The sequence below is a fragment of the Castor canadensis genome, chromosome 14 (assembly GCF_047511655.1).
Source record: "Castor canadensis chromosome 14, mCasCan1.hap1v2, whole genome shotgun sequence".
In the NCBI taxonomy this organism is placed as follows: Eukaryota; Metazoa; Chordata; class Mammalia; order Rodentia; family Castoridae; genus Castor; species Castor canadensis.
In genome coordinates this window covers 79,736,256-79,761,499 of record NC_133399.1, presented here as the reverse complement: position 1 = coordinate 79,761,499, position 25,244 = coordinate 79,736,256, and the positions used below count along the sequence as shown (strand labels likewise).

Sequence of the window (25,244 nt, the reverse complement as noted above, 5' to 3'; positions counted from 1 at the left end):
TTTATGCAAAGAAAAATCAGTTTTCCCTGGCACCTTATGATACAAGATGAAATTTGATCACAATTCTAAGAGCACAATTAAAAATTTTTTTTGATTCAGATTGAGTTCAAATATCTGGGACGCAGAATGTCTGATTTGTAGGTCTACCATAAAATCTAAGAATTTGTGTTTCTTTTCTCATTGCTGGTCCTGGGGACTGTACTCTTGAGAACCATTCTTCAGTAGTATGCTGCCTGACTTGGTTCTTCTGAGGATTAAGTGAGAGAATTTGCATGTCATGTTTGTGTTGATCGGCTGCTTACCATATCTTAGACACTATTCCAGGTTAACTCCTTTTTATCCTGACTTTAAACTTAGGAGGTAGTTAGATTGCAGGGGGAGGATATGGGTGTACGATCCGTACTTTTGAGAAGGAGACTGAGAAGAGATGCCCAGTGAAGAGGGTTCACAGTGTGCCAGTTTCAGAGCTGGTTGCCCTCATTAGTGTCGTTTGCTAAGCTGGTTTCAGGAAGCCAGGGTTCTTGGGGTCATCCCCAAGAGATTTCTTGCTGTAGGAAAGTTGGGAGAAAAGGAGACCTTTTCTTTCTTCACCAGTGTTTTGTGTTCTTGAAGGGCTGTTGCAGATTAGGCCTGGGAATTCTTGTTGTTATACTAGCATTCTGAAGGGTAGATGGCACACTTTGCTATTTTGATGAGTGATGTGGTTCTGGAAATGACCCATAGTTCAGGTGAGCAGTGAGATCTTTGATACTCATTTAAGACAAAATGACTTAAAGAGATCGTCTTAAGAGAAAGTGCATAAGGCAGTTTGAAAAGGTGAGATTGTATTGGTATTGGAACACTTTTTGAATTTGGTTCCATTAAAAACGGTAGAGTGGCTGATTTGTACAAGATCCTTGTATAAGAATAAGACATGTTTTTCTTCCTCTGAAGTTAATTTGTGTCAGAACATCCAAATCTGTTTAGTTTAGTATAGCTTGATGAATATTTTTGTCTTGGAGATACAGATAGCATTTCCAGGATGCCAGTTTTGAATCCTGGGACGAGTTTATGTTTTTAATGGGATATCTGTTTAGCTACAGAGCTAGGGCTCGTTCCCAGGCTTGCTTACTCTCAGCTTGGGGCTTTCTCTGATGTAAGATGGCTTGCCTTATTTGATTTATTTATTGTAGAGATTCATCTTCTAGTCTTAAGCAGTAAACTCTTCTTGATGTATTTTACTTTTTTAAAATATACATTTATTTATTTTATTTTTGTTTTTTTTTCCTGGAAAAACCAAACTCTGGAAACAATGAAGAGCCAAAAGGAAATGCAACCTAGACACTTAATTTGCAGTTAAGATTTTGACCTATGTGGCTTAATGGAAAAATCACAGTGTATTTCTTCTGGTTCTGGTTTGTTGTAGATTAACGAAGCCCTTGTCATTTGCTGATTGTGTTGGGGATGAGCTGCCATGGGGATGGGAAGCAGGATTTGACCCTCAGATTGGTGTCTACTACATCGACCACATCAACAGTAAGTTTTCCTTTTTGGTAAAAGTAAACGTATTGAAAATAAATCTCCAAAAAACGGTAGTCATACAAAAGGATAAACATTTTACAAAGTGAATTTCCTTATTTTAACCCCCCCATTTTCTTAATGATTAATATGTAACTGAAATGCCCATTTGGGTATTGGGGCATGTATAGAGAACTGTGCTTATGGGAACAGAGAGGGAGAGAGAATGTCTGGTCTGTCTGCTCTATCTGCCTACCAAGCAGGGAATGAATTTTCTTCTCTAGCACAGGTCTGTGGGCTTGTGGAGAACTACAGCAATTGGGTTCTTCTTTCTGTGACCCCTGTAGTTTCAGATTGTGGTTCCTCTTGTACTTGCCTCAGAAAGAGTTGGGAATGGGTACAGTGTGGCTTCAAGACCCAGCTGGTGGGAACGGGGTCGCCTTGGGGTGGGATTGGACCATCATTGACTCTGAGAGACAGCGTAGCTGTGGAAGAAACCAAAACCCCTTTCTTCTTTCTGTTTCCTGATTTCTTTGTGGCTTGGAAAAGGAAAATCTCTCAGTTTAACACCTTTTAGATCTGTCATTGATAACGCCAGGGCAGAGAATTACCATGGCCACAAACGCTTTTAAAAACACATACTTGAGGGGTTTTTTAAACTATATTTGTGTATATGCATGTACATGTGATTACATTAATGCTTATTTCCCTGTTAGTCCCTTTAAAACTTTATCCAGATTGTAGCATACAAAAATCACAGTGACTCACTTTGCTTATGTCACTTAAGTTTAATAATTTTACTTTTATAGATTTTGGGGAATATGTAACAAATTTATTCCCTATTGTCTTATTTCTTGAGATCTATTCTTAAAAATTTTGCAAACAGAAGTCTTTGTTGTCTTCAGAAATAATATCACTATAGAAAAGTGATTTATTGGCTTGGAGATATGGCTCAGATGGTAGAGCACCTACCTAGCTAGTGTGAGACCCTGAGTTCAAACTCCAGTACCACCAAAAAAAAAAAAAAAAAAAGTTTTTGCATTACATTTTTGGAGAAGCCAAAAATAGCATCTATTAATTAATAGCAGTGCTTTCTCATATGTAGGTAAGATGGAGGGGTGTAAAGGATCATGCACTGAGGAACTAAGCCAGCTTTTCATAGAGCACATACAGCGTGTCATGGAACATAGTAGGACACAGTTTGGGAATAGTTTTCATGCATACATTAGTTCAACATACAGTTTCTACAAGCTGTTGCATCAGTCTCTTTATATGATTAAAAGAAATGACTTTTTTGTAGAGATGTGTTCCCTCTTGAAAATTTTTAAAAATTCCATAAAGAATTCTTAATTGTGTGTGTGTTTGAGCGTGTGTGTGTGGGGGTGTGGGTGTGTGTGTGCGCACGTGCAGTGCTGGGGACCCAGGGCCTTGCATGCTAGAATTTCATTCTTTGTTAAAATTAGCTTTTAATTTTGTGTTTTCTATTTTTTTCTTTATTTATTCATATGTGCATACGTTGTTTGGGCCATTTCTCCCCCCTGCCCCCCGTTTTCTAATAAACATTTCTTATTACTGTATTATTATATACAGTATATTGTTTTATATGCAGTATATTGTAAGGTTTATTGCTTATCAGTGATTGAAACCAAATGTCATAATCTATAAGAGAGGGATGGACTAATTTTGGTAAGATTAACTTCATTTTAGATGGTTATGTTTTATCCTTATGTCATTATAAGTAAGCAATTCAGTGGAATATCCGAAATGTGTGGCTATTTAACTCTTTTATACTTATTTTAGATGGATAAAACTTAGTTTTCTTTCTTTAAAGTAATATTTGGGAAACCAAAATCCAACTTAGCCAACCTGGTTCAACAGAAATAAACTCTCATGGAATCAAAATTTGATGAATTCTCCAGCTTTCCTCCTACCACCTGCAAACTCTTAGGTAACTAAATCCACTTACAGGATTTCTCAGTGGAAGAGCAATTCTTCTGCACCCCTCACCCCACCCTGCAGATGCTTCTTGGTCACTTTTCTATCCCATCCTTTCCTGTTTGGTATCTTTACCAATTCTTTCCTGATTTTTAAATTTTCTCTCACCAGTTCCAGTGTTGTCTTTGTTTTAATATATAAACTACAATTCTCAAAATGAAAATAAACCAAAACTACAAAAAGAGAAAGAAGTAGCAGTAAATTTCTCCCCACTCATTCAGAACCATCCTTCAACTCAGATCCCTTACCAGCTATGGTCCTTTCTCCTCCCTTCACAGCCAAACTTACTGAAAGCTGCATGACCTTCACTTCCCTCAGTGCTCCCCATCATCTCGCAGAAACTATTCTGACCTTGGTCATCTGACACCCCACAGAAGGTCAGCCAAACAACACTGTCTTCCTTGTCTTCACACAGTGGATTAGTCCATCTTGCTCTCTACCCTTTTGGATTTCTACTGAGATTGGACTGCTCCTGCTCAGGTTTCTCTTGCCTGTCCCTTTTTCACCTGTCCCTGTTAGCAGGATTTCTTAAATCATCTTCTGCTCTTTATGTTTTACAGGTCTTCATCGATGATAACTTTTGTTACTTCCTTCAGGCTGTTGGTTGCACAATTTATTCAAGTCTTTTGCAGAGTTCCAGATGCATATATTTGATTTCTTACAAAGTTCCTCCCAGTCTGCCCCCACTGGCCTCTCTATTTTCATCTCCAGCCCTACACTGGTGCTGGAGGATCCTTTGACAGCACTTGTACATCCTTGGCTTTCTACCTTTGTTTGTTTCTGTTGGTCCAGCCCCAGAATTCTCTGCCCAACCACTAGGCCTTCCTTTTTCACCAACTACTACATCCTTCTATGATTGGTTTGTCCAGGTATCACCACTTCCCAAAGCCCTTCTTTACTACCCACTCTACCTCACACCTTCCAGCCCAATTCTGTATTAAATTAGGTGCTTATTCCTGGTATTTCTGTAATACTAAGTGCATAGGAATTTTTAAAAAGCATTATTATGTTGCTTTTAACTCATCTGTATGTTTTCTTCACTGAATTGTGAGCTTCTTGAGGGCAGTGACTGCATCTTTTATATTCTTTAGCCTTGAGAGCTGAGGATAATGATAAACACTGAAATTTTAGAAGGAAGAGCTTTGTCGTTTAACTCACAGAATAAAAGCTGTTTTCTTTAAAAGGAATTGAAGTATATTTCAAGTATAAATTATGCTTCAGAAGCACCATTCTGAATACATAAAACCTTGATTATCAGACATAAAATTTTAAGTCTACCACTTTGCTTTAGTGTAGTAATTGTAACCTAGTATCCTGATAGATTTACTGTGCCCTAAAGTGTCCAAATTACCCGCAGCAAGTAGACACTGATCCAGTGTCTCATTAATCTTCAAGACATTCCTGCAAAGTAATTTAGGGAGCAAACCGTATTATCTTTTCCTAACAGCTGGTCCACACACATGTTATATTTTGGCATTGTATACTTTCAGCATTATTTTCTCTTTATTTAGATAAAAAATGAAATAAAGAATGTTTGGCTATTTAATACTATTCCTGTGAAGCACTCTTAAATATTAGAAGCAAAAGATTTGACCTTGACAATGACAGTCATTTTAGGCCATGTGTTTTGGTTACCACTTACCCTTTACTGGATGTATGTTGTATGACAGAGTATAGACATTGGTCAGAGGATGTTTGTGTCTCCCTGGAAGGTAACTATGAGCTGTTGTTTATAAGGTTTTGATATTATTACTACAATCAGAGGGATACCACTTTTTGGTGGGGTTTCAGTTGCACTGTGTTGTTTTTTTTTCTTTCTTTCTTTCATTTTAGTAATCAAGGTGTTGTTTACATTCATGAAACTGCACAAATTTTGTGTTATTTACTGTGTAGCGACAGATGTGTAATCCTCATTAACTCCCACCCCAGTCAAAATACAAGGTATTTCTCTCACCCAGTGAGTTCCATCTTGCACTTTCCAGTGGGCTCCTCTCTACTGCTGCACACACTGTGCAGATTTCTGTTGCATAGCCTTGTTTGCCCATTCTAAAACTTAATGTAAAAGGACTCTGCTCAATTTTGGGAGTAGCTTTTTTCACTCCACAATTTAAAGACTACACTACTGATTCAAATAATAGTATGGGGTAATATATTTAGTAAGTGTATTTGAAAGAGCTCATATCTGTAACTGCTAAAAGTCAATGTTAAAAAGGCAAACAACCCCATTTAAAAATGGGCACCAAACTTAGACACATCACAAAGATGCAGCAGTAGCCTTGTTTATATTCATCTATGAGATTATGTATGTGGTAGTATATTCCTTTTTATTGATGAGAGCAAAACAGTTTTCAAGATCTATTCTGCAATTTCAATATGGGGATATTATGAAAAGGCTGCTGCTATGAGCATTGTTATATATGTCTTTTTAAAATTGTGGTAGAAAAATGCAAAATTTATTATCGTGTGTGTGTGTGCACGTGCGTGTGTGTGTGTGTGTGTGTGTGTGTGTGTGTGTGAGAGAGAGAGAGAGAGAGAGCGAGCACTGTGGTGATCAAACCCAGGGAATGTGCAGCTTGGCAAGTGTTCTACCACCTCCCCAGTCCATTAGCTATTTCTCAGTATATCAAGACACAGTGTTGTGCAGCAACAAATCTCTCCTCATTTTTCAGCTTGCAAGACTAAAACTCTATCCATAAGACAGCTTTCTCACCCCCTTCTTTTTTGCTTCTGGCAACCACCATTGTTTCTGATAGAAGAATTTGACTACTTCGGATACTTCATCTATTGTTTGAAGTAAGGATTTGTGATTATAATTAATCTGTGTTATAGAATGGACAGAATTCCTTCTTTTGTAAGGTTTAGTAATACTGTATTGTAGGTATATACTGCATTTTCATCATCTGTTTGTCCGGTGATAGGTATTTAGGTTGCTTTGAGCTCATAGTTATTGTGAATAATGCTGCAGTGCACATTAGTGTGTGAATGACTCTTAGATCCTATTTTCAATTGTTTTGGATAAATACCCAGAAGTAGGATGGCTGGATCAGAGTTCTGCTTTTAATTAAGGAACTCGTACTACTTTTCATGTCCACTACACCGTTTTTCATCCCTACCAACAGTATGTAGTATTCCAGTTTCTCAGCATCCTCGGAAGCATTTATTACCTTCTGAGATTTTTTTGAAAACAGTCCTCCTAATGGGTCTGAAGTGGTAGATCATTGTGGTTTTGATTTGCATTTCCCTGACGACTGATGATGTTAAACATCTTTCCGTGTGCTTATTGGCCATTTGTATATCTTGTAGGAATTATATATTCTGTGTATGAGTTCTTTATCAGTCGTGTGTATTCCGAATATTTGTTTTTCAGTCTACTTAATATTTTCTTAATGGTGTGCTTTTGAAGAGTAGAATTTCAAAATTTGATGAAGTTTACTATACCACTTTTAAAAACAGCTAGTGCTTTTTTGTGTGCTGTCTTCCAAGATTATGAAGATATTTTCCCATAATTTCCTCTAGTTTTAGAAAATATTTGTATGTGATGTGAGTAAGGATCAAGATCTTTTCTCCTCATGTTTATATATCAGATTGTTATAATCCCAGCTAAGTGGGAGGTGAAGATTGTTAGATGGAAATTGGGATCACTGTTTGAGGCCAGACTGGGCAGAAAGTTCCTGAGACTCCATCTCAACCAATTAAACAGCTGGGCGTGGTGGCCTGTACCTGTCATTCTAGCTAGGCAAGAAGCTTAAATAGGATCTTGGTCCATTCTTGTCTGTCTACCAGCCCTAGTCATAAACACAAGACCCTGTCTCAAACATAACCAAACCAAAAGAGCTGGTGGAGTGGCTCAAGTGGTTGAGTGCCTTTCTAGCAAGTGCAAGGCCTGAGTTCAAACCCCAGCACCACCACCCCACACCCAGTTTTTTTTTTCCTGGTAGGGACTTCTAGGTATTTTTAATCAACTTTTAGGCACATAACTTACAAGCAAGAAAATGTATACATTTTAAGTATGCTATTACCTTTCATCAAGATAAAGAAACTTTCTGTGGCAGGAGAAATTCTCTTCCCCTTTGCAGTCAATTCTTCAGTCCCTGTGAACTGATTTCAGCTACTGTACATTAGTCTTGCCTCTTATAGAAATGCATAGAACTGGGCATGGTTGGCTCCTGCCTGTAACTCTAGCTACTTAGGAGGCTAAGATTGTGAGGATAGCAGTTTGAGGCCAACCCGGGAAATAGTTTGTGAAATTCCATCTCCAGAATAACTGGAGCAAAATGAACCAAAGGTGTCTGTGGCTCAAGTGGCAGAGAGCCTGCTTTGTAAGCACAAAGCCCTGAGTTCAAACCCCAGTCCCACTCTCCCAAAAAAAGTGTAGAAATAATGTTTTAGATCCATTCATGTTGTATGTATAAGTTGCTTAACCTTTTTTATTCCTGAATAATATTTGCTATATAGATATGTCTGAAATTGTTTATTCATTCACCATTTGGTGAATATTTAAGTTGTTTTCCATTGCTTATTATGGATGATGCTACTGTGAACTTTTTGTGGAAATATGCCGTTGTGTCTAGTGTAAAGGTCCAAGGGCAGCACTCTGAGCCATGATGCAAGCTTAGGCTCTCCTTTAGAAGAAATTGCCAAGCAGTTCCACAAAGTGGTTGTATCTGTTAAGATTTGCACTAGTTATCAGTGTTTAGAATTCCAGTTGCTCCACATTCTGGTTAGCATTTGGTGTTGGTAGTCTAAATTTTTGCCATTTTAGTGGTTGTGAAACAGTACCATGTTGTGGTTTTAATTTTCACATCCCTGCTAACTAGTGGTTGAAATCTCTTAATGTGCTCATTGCCATTCATGTATGTGAGCACATGTGTATGCACGTATTTTTTTGTGTGTGAAGAATTTGTTCATACCTTTTGTCTATATTAAAGTCTTGTGAAACCTCTTCATGGCTTCTCTTCTCATTTTCTTTATAACAGATTTGAAAAGCTAAAGATTTTAAAGCCCAATTAATTTTAAAAAATGGTTTTTACCCTTTGTGGTTTAATAAATCTTTTTCTATAAAATTGTGAGATTTTCTGCTATGTTTTATTATAGAACTTTCATGCCTTAGGTTACTGATCTTTGTCAAATTTCTGAGTATGGTGTGAGGTTCTTTTTAAAATTTTTTTTCTAAACAGATAGCCCACCATTCCAGCACCAGTTCTTATAAGACCTATTCTTTCCCCACTAAAATAGGCCACTACCTTTGTTGAAAATTATTATTTATGTAGTAAGTATTTATGTAGGGGTCTACTTCTCAGTTTTCTGTTCTGTTCACTGCTCTGTATACCTATCCTTATACTAATACCATATAGTCATGATTGCCACAGTTTCATAGTAGTAGGTCTTGAAATCAGATAGTATTAACTGCTCTAACTTGGTTCTTTATCAAAATTATTTTACAGTCATGTCTTTACATTTCTATATAACCTATAGAATCAGCTTTTGAATTCATAATAACAAATCCATGATGGACCTATAACTAAGTTTTATTAGTTGCTAAATTTTGGAAGAACTGATTAATTAATCAGTATTGAGCCTTCCAACGTGTAAACATGAAAAACATCTCTCTTATTTGAACAACATCTCTGTAATATAAAAATTTTTCCCTAGTTCACTCATCTTAAGCTATATTTTTTACTGCAGAGAGTTGGTTCACCTTTGCTAAATTTATTCCTAGGACTTTAGTTTTTGGATGTTACTAAAAGTAGTATTTATTTTCCAATTCTTTTTGTTCGATATATGAAAGTATACTTTTGTATATTCATCTTATATTTTGAAACCTTGTAATTAAATTCATTTTTTGTTGTTCTTGTAGATTTTTTTTGGACTTTTTATATAAAAAATTCTTCAAATGGGGAAAATTTTACCACTGTTTTCTAATCTATACCTTCCTTTCTTTTTCCTCCCTGTCGTGTCTTTCTCCTTCTCCCCTCTCCTTCTGTCTCCCCCCCCTCACTCTGTTGTATTTTGTACTGTTTTAGGACCTTCAATATGACACTGAATAGAAATGATGAGAGCAGGCATTCTTACTTTTTTCTTCACCTTAATCTTTCAGTACTAAATATGATGTTAGCCATCATTTTTGTTTGGTTTGATGGATGCCCTTTATCAGGTTGAGAAAATATTCTTTAAGTTGTAGTCCCTGAAATTTTATCTGTTTTGTTTTTTTATGAGTGTGTATTGAACTTTTTAGTATGATTTTTCTGCATTTATTGAGGTGACCACAGGATTTTTTCCTTTTTTGATAATGGAGTGTGTTATGTTTAGGTTTGAGTGTTAAGACAACTTTGTATTCCTCAGATAAATTGTACTTGGTACAGTATACAGAAGTCCTCAATGTCCACTAGGGTTTGGCTCCAGAAGCTTCTGTGAATGCACAAATTTTATAGAAAATGGAGTAGTATTTGCATATAATCTACACACATCCTCCTGTATACTTTAATCATCTCTAGATTATTTGTAATACCTAATATTATAATACCCAGTACAATGTAAATGATTTTTGTAGCATGTTATTTAGGCAATAATGACAAGTACATTTCAGTACAGATAATAGTCATCATAGACCTACCTACATTGTTTGATCTGCATTCAGTTGGATCTGTGGATGCAGATGCATAGATATTGATGATTATGTATCCTTTTTATGTACTTCTGGCTTCAATTTAACTGAAAAAAAATTTGCAGTACTGGGACTTGAACTCAGGGCCTTGTGCTTGCTAGGCAGGTACTCTACCACTTACCCACACCTCCTGCCACCAAAATTTAATTTTGGATGTCTTATTTTTCTATTCTACGATTATCATTTTTTTGTTATTTTGTAGTTTTCAAATATTTTTCTAACTCCTCAGTCATTACATCCGTGATTTCCTGGAAATGCTTTCACATATTTGTCATTTTATTTTCGAGTCCTTGCATGCTGGTTCCTGCTTATTTGAAGGTCTTTTACCAATGATAAACATTTCCTATTTCTTTGCATGTCTATTATTTTTTATTTCAACTGAGACATTGTTGATTACAGAGTATAGACACTATGGATTCTTTTATCTTCACCTGAAGATTTATTTATTTATTGTGTTTTTTTTTCTTGGTACTGGGACTTGAACTCAGGGCCCACACCTTGAGCCACTCCACCAGCCCTTTTTGGTGATGGGTATTTTTGAGATAGGGTCTCCCATACTTTTTGCCCAGGCCAGCTTTGAACTATGATCCTCCTGATCTCTGCCTCCTGAGTGAGCCACTGGCATCTGGCTATTGTGTTTTTTCTTTTTTTTTGAGTCAAGGTCTTGCTGTTTAACCCAGGCTGGCCTCAAACTTATGATCCTCCTGCCTCAACCCTCCCAGTGCTTGATTACAGGGATGTTCCACCATGCCTGGCTCAGCTGAACAATATTGAGTTTTGTTCTGTCAAGTGGTATTTCTGTCATTTTAATTCTATTATTGAACTCCTTTAGGAAGTTTTTTATTTCTGTCACTGTGCTTTGCAATCCTAAAATTTTTATTTTGAATTATAGTTAATATTTCTTTGCTAAAAATATCTGACTTTCTGTTCATTTTATAGTGTTTGCCTTTACTTCATAGAGCATGTTTATAATATCTGTTCTAAAGTCTTTGGCTGTTCCACTACCTGTGTTATCTCAGGGTTGACTTGGGTCAATTGCATATGTCAACTGTATACTTTATAATTTGAGATAGTATTGTGGATACTTATCTGTTATGAGACTTTGAGAATGCGTGAAACTTTTGGAGAGTGTTTGTTTGTTTTAGTAGGTAATTGAGCTGATCAGGTTTAGATGGCAAGTTTTCTCCTATCGTCTGTGTACTCTTATAATAAGGTCATTTTAATTTTCAAAGTCTTGGCAGAATATTTTGGTCTGCCTTGCATTTGTATCATCCCAGAGTGACCAGGATCTGTTTGGTTGTCTACACGTGTTCAATTCTCAAATTCTTTGTGATGTTTAGTTAGTAAATTCAGGGTGAGCACATACATAGATTAAAAGATCCCTTTCTCAGCTCTGTCCTCTCTGTCATCTTTCTGTGTAGTAAACTGAGGCTTGAGCCTTACACTTTTCATGACTGGATACACCTTAGGGTAAAGTAGAAAGAAAATGAGCCTGAACTGGGTTGCTACTGCCACAGTTGCTATCACTATTATCTGCAGTGGGCAGGCAGCTTTGTTCCTGGGGTTTATCTGGAATGGCCCTGGGAGATTCAAAAGGTCTTTGTCTCACAATAGCCTCTCCGTTCCCATCCTCTGATGAGAAAGAGTGGGTTTTGTCTGGAGATGAGATACAGGAGATAGGGTAGATATTGGAGGTGTAAAACAACAGAAGTAGAGAACTCGCTGCCATTGGAACTTTTTTCCCAATCTTCCTTGGTCCTATTTAATTTTTAGAGTCCTCCATTGATTATATGTCCTTGGATTTTTAGTTGTAATCAGTGGAAGAGAGTGGATGGTGTGTGCTTATTCCATATTACTCTAAACTCCTTTGTATTAGCTTTGAAGTAACATATGTTATGTTGAGATTTGATGAAAAATTCTTGAGTGGATATGTTTATATGGACTTGTTTCCTTTAAATGGAGAGAAATTAATTTTGGGCCCTCCTATTGCATCTGTCTTGTTTTATCTTGTAAACTTTCCTAGGCAGGTAAGCTATTTAGGCAGATGTTTAACGTAGAAACATTTTCGATTAACATAGCCAGGTAAAACCTAATATGGTGGTACTGGTAACTTTTGAAAATGTACATACCCCATGTTATTTGTCAACTCCAGGGACTTGTCAGGTGTTCTTTTCTTCCATCTAGATATGTATTCAACATAGGTGACCATGCCTTTCTTCTTGAACTTGTCAGTTTTGTTGCTTCGGGGTGTTCCTTCATTCTCTTTATTCAAGTGACTCATATTCCTTTTGAGGGTCCCTAAATCTTGTCATTCCCCAAAGATGTGACTTCACTCTGCCCCTTAGCATCTCTCACTCTTCTACCATATTGTTTTCCCTTCTAATTTCTGAGACTAGTGACTCTCCTGTCTATATTTCAGTCTTAATTGTTGGTCAGACTTGACCAGTGATGAAACACTTCTACTTAGTTTTGCCTTCAGTACTTTAAAAAAGGACCAGATAGGATTTCTCTGCTTTCCCTTTGATTTTATTTTATTTTTTTAAAAGTTATAGTCTTTATGAGTACTGAATTTAGAAAATTTAGACTTACCTTGTCAGTTCTTCATGATTTTTTTCCACTATAAAATAACTCCCTTTAATTTCTTTCCCACCACCATTCTAATTCAGACCCTTATTACTTTATTCTTTTGTTCCTTTTCCTTTCGTTCTTATATATACTTTACAAAAATAACAGTGAAGAAAAGTAGGAAATATAGTTAAACAGAAGAAAAATTACCTATATTCACATGATTCAGAGTTAACTAGTCTGAATCTTTTGATGTGTATCATTGTTCTAGTATTTTTCATATTGATACACAAGTTTTAAATATATCTTGTGCCTCTAAATGGGATTATATTACACATAATATTTTATAAATAGGTTTCTTTTCTTTTTACTAATATGTAACTTTCATCACAAGAGATTTCTACATAATACCAATGCTTTTGGTAATGAACCTCTCATTGCTGTCAGATGATCTTCCTAAAGTATAGTTAAGGTCATTTCATGCCCTTACTTACAATCCTTCTGTGGCTCACTATTGCTTGCAAAAGCGTTTCATATTTATTAACTTTCTCATTACAAATGAGAGGGTCGCCATTGCATTGGTAGAACAAGGGAGGGCAAGTAGAAGTGCCAGCGAAGTCTAAAGAGTTTAGCCGTGACTGCACACACAAAGTGCTTACAGCTGATACCCAAAGGACAGCTGAGGTAAGTAAGCGTGGAGAAAGGGGACATGTATGCAACAGGGTTAGGGAGTTGGGAGAGGAAAACTTCCTGGGAGGAGGACTGATCACAGCAGTAAAAGAAATTCAGTGACGGGAGCAGTGGTGAGTGATGAATGAAACACGAGCAAGGACTAGATCCTCTTGTCTGGATTCTTTCAGTGTCTAGTTTAATTCCTACCTGTTGCACGGAACAGTATTTTTTCAGCCAGAAGCAGCTTTGGTCTCTAAATTGCCATGCCACTTACCCTTAAATCTCCTCTCAAGGCACTTACCTCCTTCTAAGCGTAAAAATTGTTTTTTTTTTTTTCAAATTCATACATCACCATTTCTTCTATATTTTATAAATTCCTTGAAGGAAGGATCAGGCCTCCTGTGTTTCCCTATTGCTTATAGTAGATGGTTAACAGTTGTCTACACAAGTAATGAACAGACAATAAATAAGCCTAGAAGATACTTTATGAAAAGGAAGATAAGCAGTGTTACTCATATTCATTTCATTCATTCCTCTGAGCACAGCAGGAAGAATAGAAGTATGCATCAGAAATACTATTCCATTGAAGAGTCTAATGCTATCTCCTATGATAAGGTCTGGTGTCCTCTATCTGCAAAGTTCCATATCTGTAATACTGATGGAATGTGACTTCCCTTGAGGTATGTGATGGTTTACCAGAGTGTAAGCTATTACTCCTTTCATACAGTAGACAACATGCAAATTATATTACATTATAATATAGTGATCTCTCAAGGCCAGTAGGTCTTAATAAAAAAATACCACATTTGTACAATACACTTGCCTTGAGTGTTTACTTTTAATAAATATTCTTTTCAAATGTATTCAGTGAATATAACAGATGGAGGTGAAGTACAGCCCTGTTTTATGATGCTTTCTTCAAAGGTGCCTTTGGGAACGCTCTTTTGTAGTTCCTATTCGAGTTGTACAATATTTCAGAAATATAAATGTTTCTTGCTGAATCTCTTGTAACACACAGTATTTTAATGACTACTGGAGTGTTTCCGCTGATGTGCAAAACAAAAGCTGATAATGTAATATCATTGCACAAAATACTGGTAGTTTATTATTATTATTATTATCATTGTTATTATTGCTTCATTCATGTGTCAGTCATTGTTGCTGTTAGTGTTTTGTGGCCTCTTAGCTGTTGATAAATACGTTGTTGGAAGTATACCAATTCCCCAGCAAGAAGAGAAGTACAATTAGCTGAAACTTCCAAGGAAATTGAGAGAGAACTTAGTACATACTTACTGTTATAACTTAAGAATACTTAAAGTCCTTTATATACATTTTTAATTCATCTCTTTACTTGATTAGCTTATTTGTTATATGTCTCATCATGACAAATTATCCCAAAACTCAGTGGCTTAAAAAGAATACTTACTATCTTAGGATTTCTATGGGCGATGAGTCCAGGCAAGGCTTAGCTGGCTGTTCTGGCCCACAGTCTCTCACATGCCTATAAATCAAGGCAGCAGTCATCTCTGGACTTGACCAGAAAAGGGTTTGCTTCCACAATTCCTTGTGTGGTTGTTGGCAGTATTCAGTTTTTTGCTGACTGATGGCCACAGTACTCCCTCATCTGTCATCATAGGAGCTTCTCCATAGGTCAGCTTACAGAATGGCACCTGGCTTCATTAGACCAAAAAAGCCAGGGGCAGAGGCAAAGGGGGAGACACACACAGACACACAGAGAGACAGAGAGATTATGACCTAATCTTAGAATTGATATCCCATCACTTACATGTCTGTTATTAGAAGCAAGCCACTATATGTAGCCCATACTCAAGGGGCATGAATACTGGGAGACCAGCATTATTGGGGGCCATCAACAGAAAACTTTTTAAGATTGTAAATTCCTATTTGTTAGATAATAGGTTCCATATTTTGAGTCAGGCTGCATACATATGTATATAAATATTGGAAACTGATTTAAGTACTAAATATTAGAATTCTCAGAGACCCTCGTTATAATGAATATATAAAATCATGAAGTTTAGGCTCTTGTTGGATGATCTCTGCCCATTTTCCATATCCCAGATGGCTGGGCTTTCCCATGTGGTGATGTTCCTGAAGGTTCTTGACTGGAGGGTCTGTCCATTTATGACATCTTTTGTTGAAACAGTGGCTCTAGCGATCCCCCTACCCCCTGCACATTTCATGAGATACACATCTTTTATACATTTAAATATTTATCTTAAGTACTAAATTTACATGGAATACTAAAATTAGTATTCACAGTCCCACTTCAGAGAAATTTCAACTTTTATTAGCCAATGAATATGAAGTGAGAGCTATAGGTTTGAGGCAGTGTACAGTATGACCCACTGACCAAGACCATTTTGTTAAATTATCCAGGACCTCTTTCGGCCCCAGAAGAACCCAGGCTTCACAGCCCAAACTAATCGGCCTAGTGTCATGTCTTATCCTTAGAGGCCAGGTTAAATATTCCCACAACCAGTCTGGACTGCAGAGAGTCTTGGATCAAGTTAGATCTCTGGGTTTGACTTGTGGGAGCTCTTGAAGCCAAACAGAAAATTGAGTTGAGCTGCATTAAGATTGAGATTCACATGCAAAGAAAGCATTTGGAAGATAGTCCATGCTAATAGACATTCCAGCAAACTGGTAAATTAATTTTAATTTATCCTCATTTATCTGGAACAGGTACTTACATTCAAACAGTGGCCAGCCCTTGTGATCTGTCTTGTTTTGATGGAACCTAAGATTTAGTTTAGAGAGGTCAATGCCATTGAAAGAAGCTTTACTACTCAAAAGAGGAGGCAGGCTAACCATTTGGGCCTCTTGGGGAAGTACCCAGGTCAATTAGGAGGTAGAAGGAGTGTGGCAAAAATCATGACCCAGAGCTGTTACTGTGGTTTCCCGGGGATGAGATGGGTTTATGTGAGCAGGGCAGTGAGTTTTAGCGAGTTTAGAATAGGCCAGTTTGAATTATTTGCTGGGCTCTGGCTTACAGAGGTGCATCTATGTCCAGTCCCTGGGCCTGACATGATTTATGGCTGGTTTGCATAGAAAGGTAAGCTCTTAGGACTCCTGTTGTCTCTAGGAGCTCCTAACCCTAGGAACAGCAGACTCTGACCCCAGCCAAGCCAGCCAGCAAACCCCTCCCAAAGCACAATACAATATAGGAAAAAAATTGAAATGATTAACGCAGTGTCCACTAACAAGTACAGCATTGTATTTTATACAAAGAAGCCCAGAGAAGCCATGTTTTCTTGATTGTTCTTCAACCACATCTGTTGATCTGCCCCTAAAAATCTCATGCATGGTGGACTATGCCAGAGATGCCAAAGGAAGGAGAAACAGAAGTGGATCTGATTGTATAACTTAAGAACTTGACATCCCACCTCCTTTCTTCCTGCATTGTTTCCATATGTACAGGTTGAAGGTGAGGAGTGGGCAGATATAAATATGTTTCATTTGTTAAAGCTGATTATCCATTGGCATTAGCCATTTCAAACCACAGTAGGTCACAGTTGCAGAATAATTTGTGGAGCCTTAGTGCTTGACATTCATGCTTCTTGGAGCCAAGGCAGAGGGGAGGAATGAGTTTGTAATTCCTTTCCTCTTGAGATATGAGCAGCAGCAGCAGCAGCAGCAGCATAGCTAACTAGCTTTAAGGTCCTGTTCATATTGCAGTGTCTCAAGCAGTTTTCAGAACAGCCCCATCCCCCCACATTAACTTAATTTATTGAGGAGTTTGAGACTGTGTGCTCAAGGGCATGCAAGTTATAAGTGAAAAGCCTGGATTTGAACCCAGTTAAGTTGAATACAGACCTTATGATCTTAGCTAGTGGTATATTATATCTCAGTTCTTCCTCCCCCTACCTCCCTGAGTATTCATATTCTTAGAACTTCTCAGAACTCAAATAATTCATTTTGCCTTTTACCTTACTTCAATATGATCCCAGGCTCAATGTTTTCAGTGTGTGATCCATTAAGTTATTCAGGTAGCAGTTGGGAAAAAGAATTAGCTCTCCTTTTCCTGCTGAGTTTTTCACAATGCAGGGAACTTCAGCCTTCCTGCCACCCAAATGGTCACTGTATCGTTTTCCTTTTTCTCTTACACCTCACCCCTGCCTCAACCCTTTCCAGTAATAAACACTCTCCTTCTTACATTCCAGTCCTATCTGTCCCTTTCCCTTCCAGAGGGCTCCTGGACTTACTAATGTTCACTCTCTTTACCCCTAAAAAAGCAGCTCAGAATGGGCCATGGAGGTATTTTCTGGTATAATATTATAGCAAGAGCTGAAAATCTAAGAGTCCTGTTATTAATGGACCACAAAAATGATTTTTATCAAAGCAATTAAACTATGTCTTAATTTGACTGATTTGAGGAGGACAGTACTGGAGTTTCAACTCATGGGCCTCTTGCTTGCTAGGCAAGTACTCTACTACTTGAGCCACTCCTCCACTCCTTTTTGCTTTAGTTTTTTTTTTTTTTTTCTTTAATTCAGATAGGGTCCAGTGCTTTTTACCCTGGATGGCTGGGACTGAGATCCTCCTACTTCCAACTCCAGAGTAGCTGGTTATAGGCATGTGCTACCATACTCAGCTTGTTTATGAAATAAGGTCTCCTGACATTTTTGCCCAGCTGACCTCAAACCATGATCCTTCACCTCCTGAGTAGCTGGGATTACAGGAGTGCCCACCCCTTAATCTAATTGATTCTTTGTTTTATAATAACAATAGCTCATTTAACCAGTTCTCCAGTGGAATCCTAGAAAATGATTGATAGAACTTCCTGTTGCATTTCTCTATGAATGATATGTATATTTTCCTTTTTGTGTTTTCAAGAGGGATTCTCCCTCTCCAATTCTTCCCTCTCTCCAATATCACTAAGACCATCACACAAAGATAAGAAAAGTACCACTCAGAATCAAACTTCTTCCATTCAATTTGTATAGATCACCAAAGGTCATTTTGAGTTGGGTTCTTCTAGAGATAGAGCCTAAGCCAAGACTTACGTGATTTATGAAGAAAATCCCAGGATAAACCAGCATGGAAACAAGGATAGTTGAGGAAATCACAAATGCAGATTTTATTTTTGTGAAGTCCCAGGTTCCATGTGGCTGGGGTGACTCTGAGGTATAATTTACATCTCAGACTTTGCTCTTTGTGGAAGTTTTTTTTCTGTATCTCCTTCACTGGTCAGCATTGGCTGCAGGTACATCATCTCCAAGATCAGTCTTCGGGAATCCTTTAAGGATGAGCCATGTATTAACAATGAACGTGGGTAAATCTAGGGGATGGATGCCTAGACCTGGTAAACTGAGGATATTTGGACAGTCGCCAACAGCGTTCACACAAATTAGGTCAGGAAAACACAAAACTCATCCAATATAATCCTCCTTTTACATTTGAGGACGTAAAGTTCACCTGGGTAAAAGAACACCCAAAGTCATCTCACAGCAACAGGAGGAGGCCCCACGTGGTCTTACTCCAAACCACTGCTCTTCCTCAACAGCTGAGAGTGTAAAGGATGTTCCTTGAGATAAAGTACAAGTGCTCCCATTGCACCCCAGTTCTCCTTAGTGTCATAGTCACTCACCTGAACATTTTAAAACACATTTTAGGCCAAGTTTTAAGGTATAACTTATATACAATAAATTGCATCTATTTGGGCTGGCAGAGTAGCTAAAGCAGTGAGAGTGCCTGCCTAGCAAGCATGAGGCCCTGAGTTCAAACCCCAGTGCTGCCAAAAAAAAAGCATCTATTTTCAGTATACAGTTCATGAATCTGGATAGAAGTTTAACACATAAGCATGCAATAATGCAGAGATAGAACATTTCCTTCCCCTCACAAAGTGCATTCATACTTTGTGGTTGGGTACTTCCCAGCACTGCTGGGACGTCCCAGGCAACACTCATCACTTTTCTGTCGTTGGCTTTGACTTGCCTTTGCCTAGGATTTCATACATGTTATATGCTAGTATTTTGTTTCTTTTTATTTCACTATATAGATACATCAACTTTCATGTATTAGCTATAATGGACAAGTTTTGTTTATTATGAATAAAGCTATTAGTGAACATTTGTGTACAGGTCTTTTTGTGAATACATATTTTCATATCTTTTGAGTAAATAGGAACTTGCTTAATTACTGTGCTGTCTGGTAATGGCTAGATTGTTTTCCAAAGCAGTTGTACTATTTGCCATTCCCAGTAAACATGAATGAAAGGTCGAATTGTTCCATGTCCCCTCCAACACTTAGTGTTAGAGGTTCAGCCATTTTAGATAGTGTGTGGAGGTTATCACTTCATAGTTTCAATGTGTTTCTCCCTGGTGACTAGTGATGTTGGGCCTCTTTTCACCTGCTTCCTGGGTTTGGTATATACTCCTTTGTGAACTATCTGATCAAACATTTGGCACAATTGATCGTATATGTGCGGGTTTATTTCTGCACACTGCTCAGTTCTCTAATAGCTGTTTTTACTTAGATTATAATTTTTCCATCTCTACGTTTCTATATCTTTCTGTTGATTGGTCTTTCTCCTGTCTATGGGTCATGTTTTTGTCACATGTAACTTTCTAGTAAATGGAAGACATAAATTTTCTTGTTATTATTCCTGGATGTTAGTTTTTTCTCTTTTTTGTATGGTCTTTATTTTTTCTTTCTAATGGGCAGTTAAGTCACTTGATTTTTCGAAGTTTCTTTGGAAGTGTTGACAGGTCAGACTCAGAGTAGCATTTAATGTATGTCATGTTTAGCAGCATTACTAAGGTACAACCCCGAGTGGCCAGCACTGAATTCTCCAGTGTTCACTGTGACCTCCCACCTCCAGCTGGTCGTAAGTTGAGCCTGGCATAGATCTGTGGGGAATTTCTACTTAGAGAAGTCTAGCTGTCCTTTGCCTGCCTCGTGCAATCCCTGTGCTGTGCATCTTAGAATTCACCACAGATGTAATTCAACCCCTGTGGAAATTTCTGGGACTTCTCCAATCCCTGGAACTTCTGCTATATTTGTTCTACAAATTCTACCTATCATGGCCTTCCTGAAATCTGTGCTAAGATTACTCTTTTTTTTTATACTGTTTTTCAAAAAGTACTCTTAGGCAGAAATGTGGGGTAATTTTAGCATTCATTTGCCTTTTTTTCAGAGATTACAATCCAGCATTACCTGTTGTCCAATATCTGAAAATCATTATTTCATATATTTTGTTCAGTTTTCTCCTTAGAGCCCCCTCATCAGTGCTATTTTTGAAAGACCTTTTGTGTGTCAAGCTTCATGTATTTTCTGTGTTAAAGGCATCCTTCTATTTGTCCCACATTATCTACTGTTTGTATAGGGTGCTGTTGGGGACACTCAGACATAGTATTCTATGATTCTAGAGACAGAATCTTAAGTCATAACACCATAGCTTTGGCTCTTTCGTTTTACTTTTATTTTTAAAACATTTGTGGTAGTGAATACAACATGCAGAAAAGTGTATAGATTGAAATAGGTAAGTTGAATAAATAGTTGTAAAGTGAATAACCATGTGATTGTGACAAGTGAAAGAAGCCTCGTTTACAACCCTCCCTCTTCAGAGACATGGCGTCCACCCTGTCTGACAGTAGAGGGCTCTAATAACCTGGCTGAGACAGGAGGGCATCCACTGCCCAACCTGCACTACCTTCCTGTGAATTCACACACTGCCCATTCCTTGTAAACCACATTGTACTCCAGTGCCAGGCAGCAGTATGCCCAGCTCCTTGCTCTAATGTCTCAAACAAGTATATTTGTCTGTTTAAAATGAAATAAAATGTAAAATAAAATTGTTAGGGCAGTCTGTATACTTTTGTTTTCATTTTTTATTTTTCTTGGTGCTTGGTGGCTTCTGCTATAACTTTACCACGTGGTGGAGAATGAGTTTTAAGTTTATAAAACAAGCAGAATGTGCTGGGGAGCACAGCAGATGAGGGGCTGACTTGAGGCCAAAGGGCTGGGGAGGCTTCCTGGAGGAGGCAACAAGTGAGCTTGTGTGTAAAGTGCATAGACTAGAGCCTTCTCCTTAAACCAAAAAGCAGGGTTGCTTTTTTTTAAATGTGTTTATTTGCAGATTTCTAGTCTGTCTTGGACTGACTGATATGTTGGTAAACTATAATAAAGATGCATTAATAGAAAAATGAAAAAAAAAACACACACAAAGAAATGCAAGCTCCAGTATTATTAGATTCCACATAAACAATGGCTGAATAAAATTGCTATTAACATTTCAAAATGTTTACTCTTACTTTCTGTACTCATTGTTGTGGATGTGAAAGTAAGATCCTGGGCCTGTGGTGGTCTGAGGTCCAGACCTGAAGCAGTGCTGATATAGGGGCCATAGAGCAAAGTCTTGTACTAAGTGACGGAAGCACTAGTTCCAATGGGAACTAGGTCTGGTTCAGAGTATACTGGTCCTGAGTGCTGGGGAAAATAGCTTGACTTTTATTTGGCAAGTATTGGGGAGCCAGGGAATTCTTCGAAGGATGATTTGATTGGCAACATCTGTATGGTAGGTTTACAGTTAGAATACATTGTTGATGAAGACCCAAAAATGAAGTGACTAGTAGGTGGAGACTGGGTAAAATAAAACAAAAACTAGATTAAATTTTTGAAAAGTTACTCCAGCAATGTTAATTCTTTAGAGGATACAAGAATTTAAGCTAGCTAGTCCCTCAGGCTTAAATAATCCCGTAAACATCATTAAGGTTTAAAAACCTCACCTAATATATTTTCAGAAACCACACAGATAGAAGATCCAAGAAAACAATGGCGAGGGGAGCAGGAAAAAATGCTCAAGGACTATCTCTCAGTGGCTCAGGATGCACTCAGAACACAGAAGGAGCTGTACCACGTGAAAGAGCAAAGACTGGCTTTGGCCCTTGATGAATATGTGCGATTAAATGATGCCTATAAAGAAAAGTCAAGTTCTCACACAAGCCGTAAGTATGGTGTGGAGGTTCAGTCTTTGGAAGTGGGCACAGGATTATAGAAAATAGGACACTTTCAATTCTGTAGAGTTTAATTTTGAGCCTTTTCTCTTCCTACATAAGAGGAATTCCTCTAAACCAAACTACAAATTCCTCAGTAAAGCCCCTCCTCCCCATTCCAGACAGAAGGCTCTACATTTGGGATTGTGCATGCCATCTGTTTTTGCTGTTGTCTCCCCCCAGCTGCCTTTTATTCACTTATGAGTAAATTTAATTTTTTCAGAACAATTTGGTCCTTTGGACATGTATATTTTGCTAAAATATCTTTAGTGGAAAGGAACCAAAACTATTAGACCAAAGTTTCTGTGTCCCACCCCACCCATCCCAGTGGATTTACTTCTCCCTCATGTCATACCTTTTTTATTTAAAGAAGCAACTATGTTGGGCTCAGAAGTTCTACTTAAATGCTGTTTCTAAGAAGCTGCAAAGCAACATAATTCTCTAAGAAACAGGAGATGTAAAAATCCAAAAAATTAATATGACATTCTTTTTTCCCGAGTTTAAAAAAAACGTAAAGCTTTGAAGATTACTTTTATATTAGGTGTCTTAATGACAATAAAGAACTTATAAAAGGAAAATAAGTATCCACAGAAGAACATAAATCTTGCTTTAAAAGACAGTAGGTTCTAGGCCAAGAACTATTGATACAGCTTATAAATAAGTATCCTTTTTTCTTCTTTACTCTTTCAAGTATTCTCAGGCTCTTCATCCAGTACTAAATACGATCCTGATATTTTAAAAGCTGAGATCTCCACTACACGATTAAGGGTAAGATTGTTTTTTATTGTGGTTCTACATTAAACAGATGCATAGAAACCGAAAGCCCTGGTAGGGGCATTTGGTGGTATCTCCCAACTCCAGTGTGCAGGAAACTTCACTTACCTCTGCTGGGTGGTCTTTCTTCCTTTGTTTGAACAAGTTCAGTGTCCAGAATACACAGACTCTATTCCTTTATTTGATTTTATTGTTGGCAGGTAGTTTACTGAAGTAAAACTTGAGTCCTGATAACTCACTTTCCTTCATTCTACCAAGTTTTGTCCTTTTGAATTAAGCCAAGTTATTCTTTCATCAGATAACACAGTATTTAAAGATGCTTACAACTTGCATAACCATGTCATTCCTTTTTGAAGTCAAAACTTCGGATTTCCCATAACACTGTTAAAGCCAGAGCTTGTTTATCCTTGATTTGGGGAATCTAAAAGGCAGCTTGTCAAGCAAATTGAGTCATGTAACCAAGACCAACGTCATAAAATAAATTATTACCATGACCAGAGAGGCTTCCACTGTGTCCCCTTTCTTCATTACTCATCACATGGTCCCCTTAATAGCAATCCTAGCCCCATTAACACTAGATTACTTTTTTACATACTTTGAATATTGTAAAACTAAAATGCTGCCATGTTGCATTCAACATGTTTCAACATTTTCAAGATTCATTACATTCACTTTTGCTGCTGTATAGTATTCTACTTTGGTGTCTGTTCCAAAAATTCTCTCTCTTCCACCATTGATACACATTAGAGTTTATTTCAGTTTCCATTTATTGAAAATTGTGCCTTAATTGTATATGTCTGTTGTACATATCTTTTGGTGCCCCTATGTACACATTTTTATAATGGGGTAGAATTTCTTTGTCAAAAAATACACATTTTAGTGGATGTGCCAAATAGTTTCAACCCTTTCTTACTTCCTAATATCTGTACTTAAGGCTCTAACCTACTTTATGTACATGGCTTTTGCATGTATCCCACAAGTTTTGAATTTTGTATTTTCATTATAATTCAGTTCCAGATATTTTCTTTATGGTTTTTCATGAGTATATTGCTTAATTTTCAAACAATTAGAGGTTTTTTTTAACTTTTATTATTGATGTTAGATTAATTCCACTTACATTTTTCAGTTTAAAACTTTCTACTTCATTATTTTTTTATTTCTATTGCTTGCCCAAACTCTGACCACTGATACATTATTTTTGACCAAAATAATAGTAGTGTTTTTTAAATTCCATGTCTTGATTAATACAATATCTAGATTTCCTATATGTTGGACTCTTTGGTTTAGTCTGTGTTTTTATTCTGTTGGTTTTGGGTCAGCTCTCGACACTTATTTATTATTTATTTACTTTTTATCAAGAGCCGTACAACATGTATGGAAGGTATAAAGATGATTTAAAACTTTGGGTGATCTTATTATCCTTCAGAGAACATTCAGCTTTTCTTCTTGAGGGCAGTTGGGCCAGGTCAGATAGCTTTAATCCAGTCAGGATTGAAACTGAATGCAAGAGTCCAAGCTTCAATCCTTTTCCAAGAGTGGGTCTATTTCCAGTTTACCCTTTCTCTTAGGGCAAAGCTCTCAAAATCCACTGAACCCTTGGGATATTTTGTCAGGGCCCTCCTTCTACTCGTTTGAGATCATATCTCTCCCCTTAGCTCAGTGAGACTACATCTCAGACTCTCAGTCACCATATTTTCCTGCCTCTTCAGTTTCTTGCTTGGGCAATACCTCAAAAGTAAAAGTAGTATTGAGCTTATGTAAAACTCTGAGCTTCCCTTATCTTCTGGTTCCTTACTGTAAGTTCTTGTAGCCTTAATAGTTCTCCAGTGTTTTCCAAGAGATGTTTACTTTTGTTTTGTCTTGTTTTTTCTTCACAACTTTTCCACTTCTCAGAAATGGAAGAGAGTGCAAAAGGTTTCTATATTAGCTGAAGATGTAGCTCAGTGGTAGCGTGTGCTTATTATGTGTGGGCCCTAGATTCAATCCCCAGCACCAAAAACAAAAGGCAAAGTTATGTATGCTTACTGGAAGTTTGGATTTCTTGGATTAATTTATGAAGT

At 37.4% G+C, this 25,244-nt stretch overlaps 1 protein-coding gene across 6 annotated transcripts in view; it reads left to right on the top strand.

Moving 5' to 3' along the window:
- The window catches only part of Wwc2 (WW and C2 domain containing 2), a 192,969-nt gene that overhangs the window by 78,904 nt on the left and 88,821 nt on the right, over positions 1 to 25,244 (top strand). For 5 of the 6 annotated variants that reach the window (XM_074054897.1, XM_074054894.1, XM_074054892.1 and 2 more), the window contains exons 2-4: positions 1,406 to 1,515; positions 22,159 to 22,362; positions 23,102 to 23,178. In XM_074054897.1, the coding sequence (XP_073910998.1) occupies positions 1,406 to 1,515; positions 22,159 to 22,362; positions 23,102 to 23,178 (391 nt within the window). The remainder of the gene's footprint in view (positions 1 to 1,405; positions 1,516 to 22,158; positions 22,363 to 23,101; positions 23,179 to 25,244) is intronic. The other variant, XM_074054898.1, reaches the window with a different exon arrangement.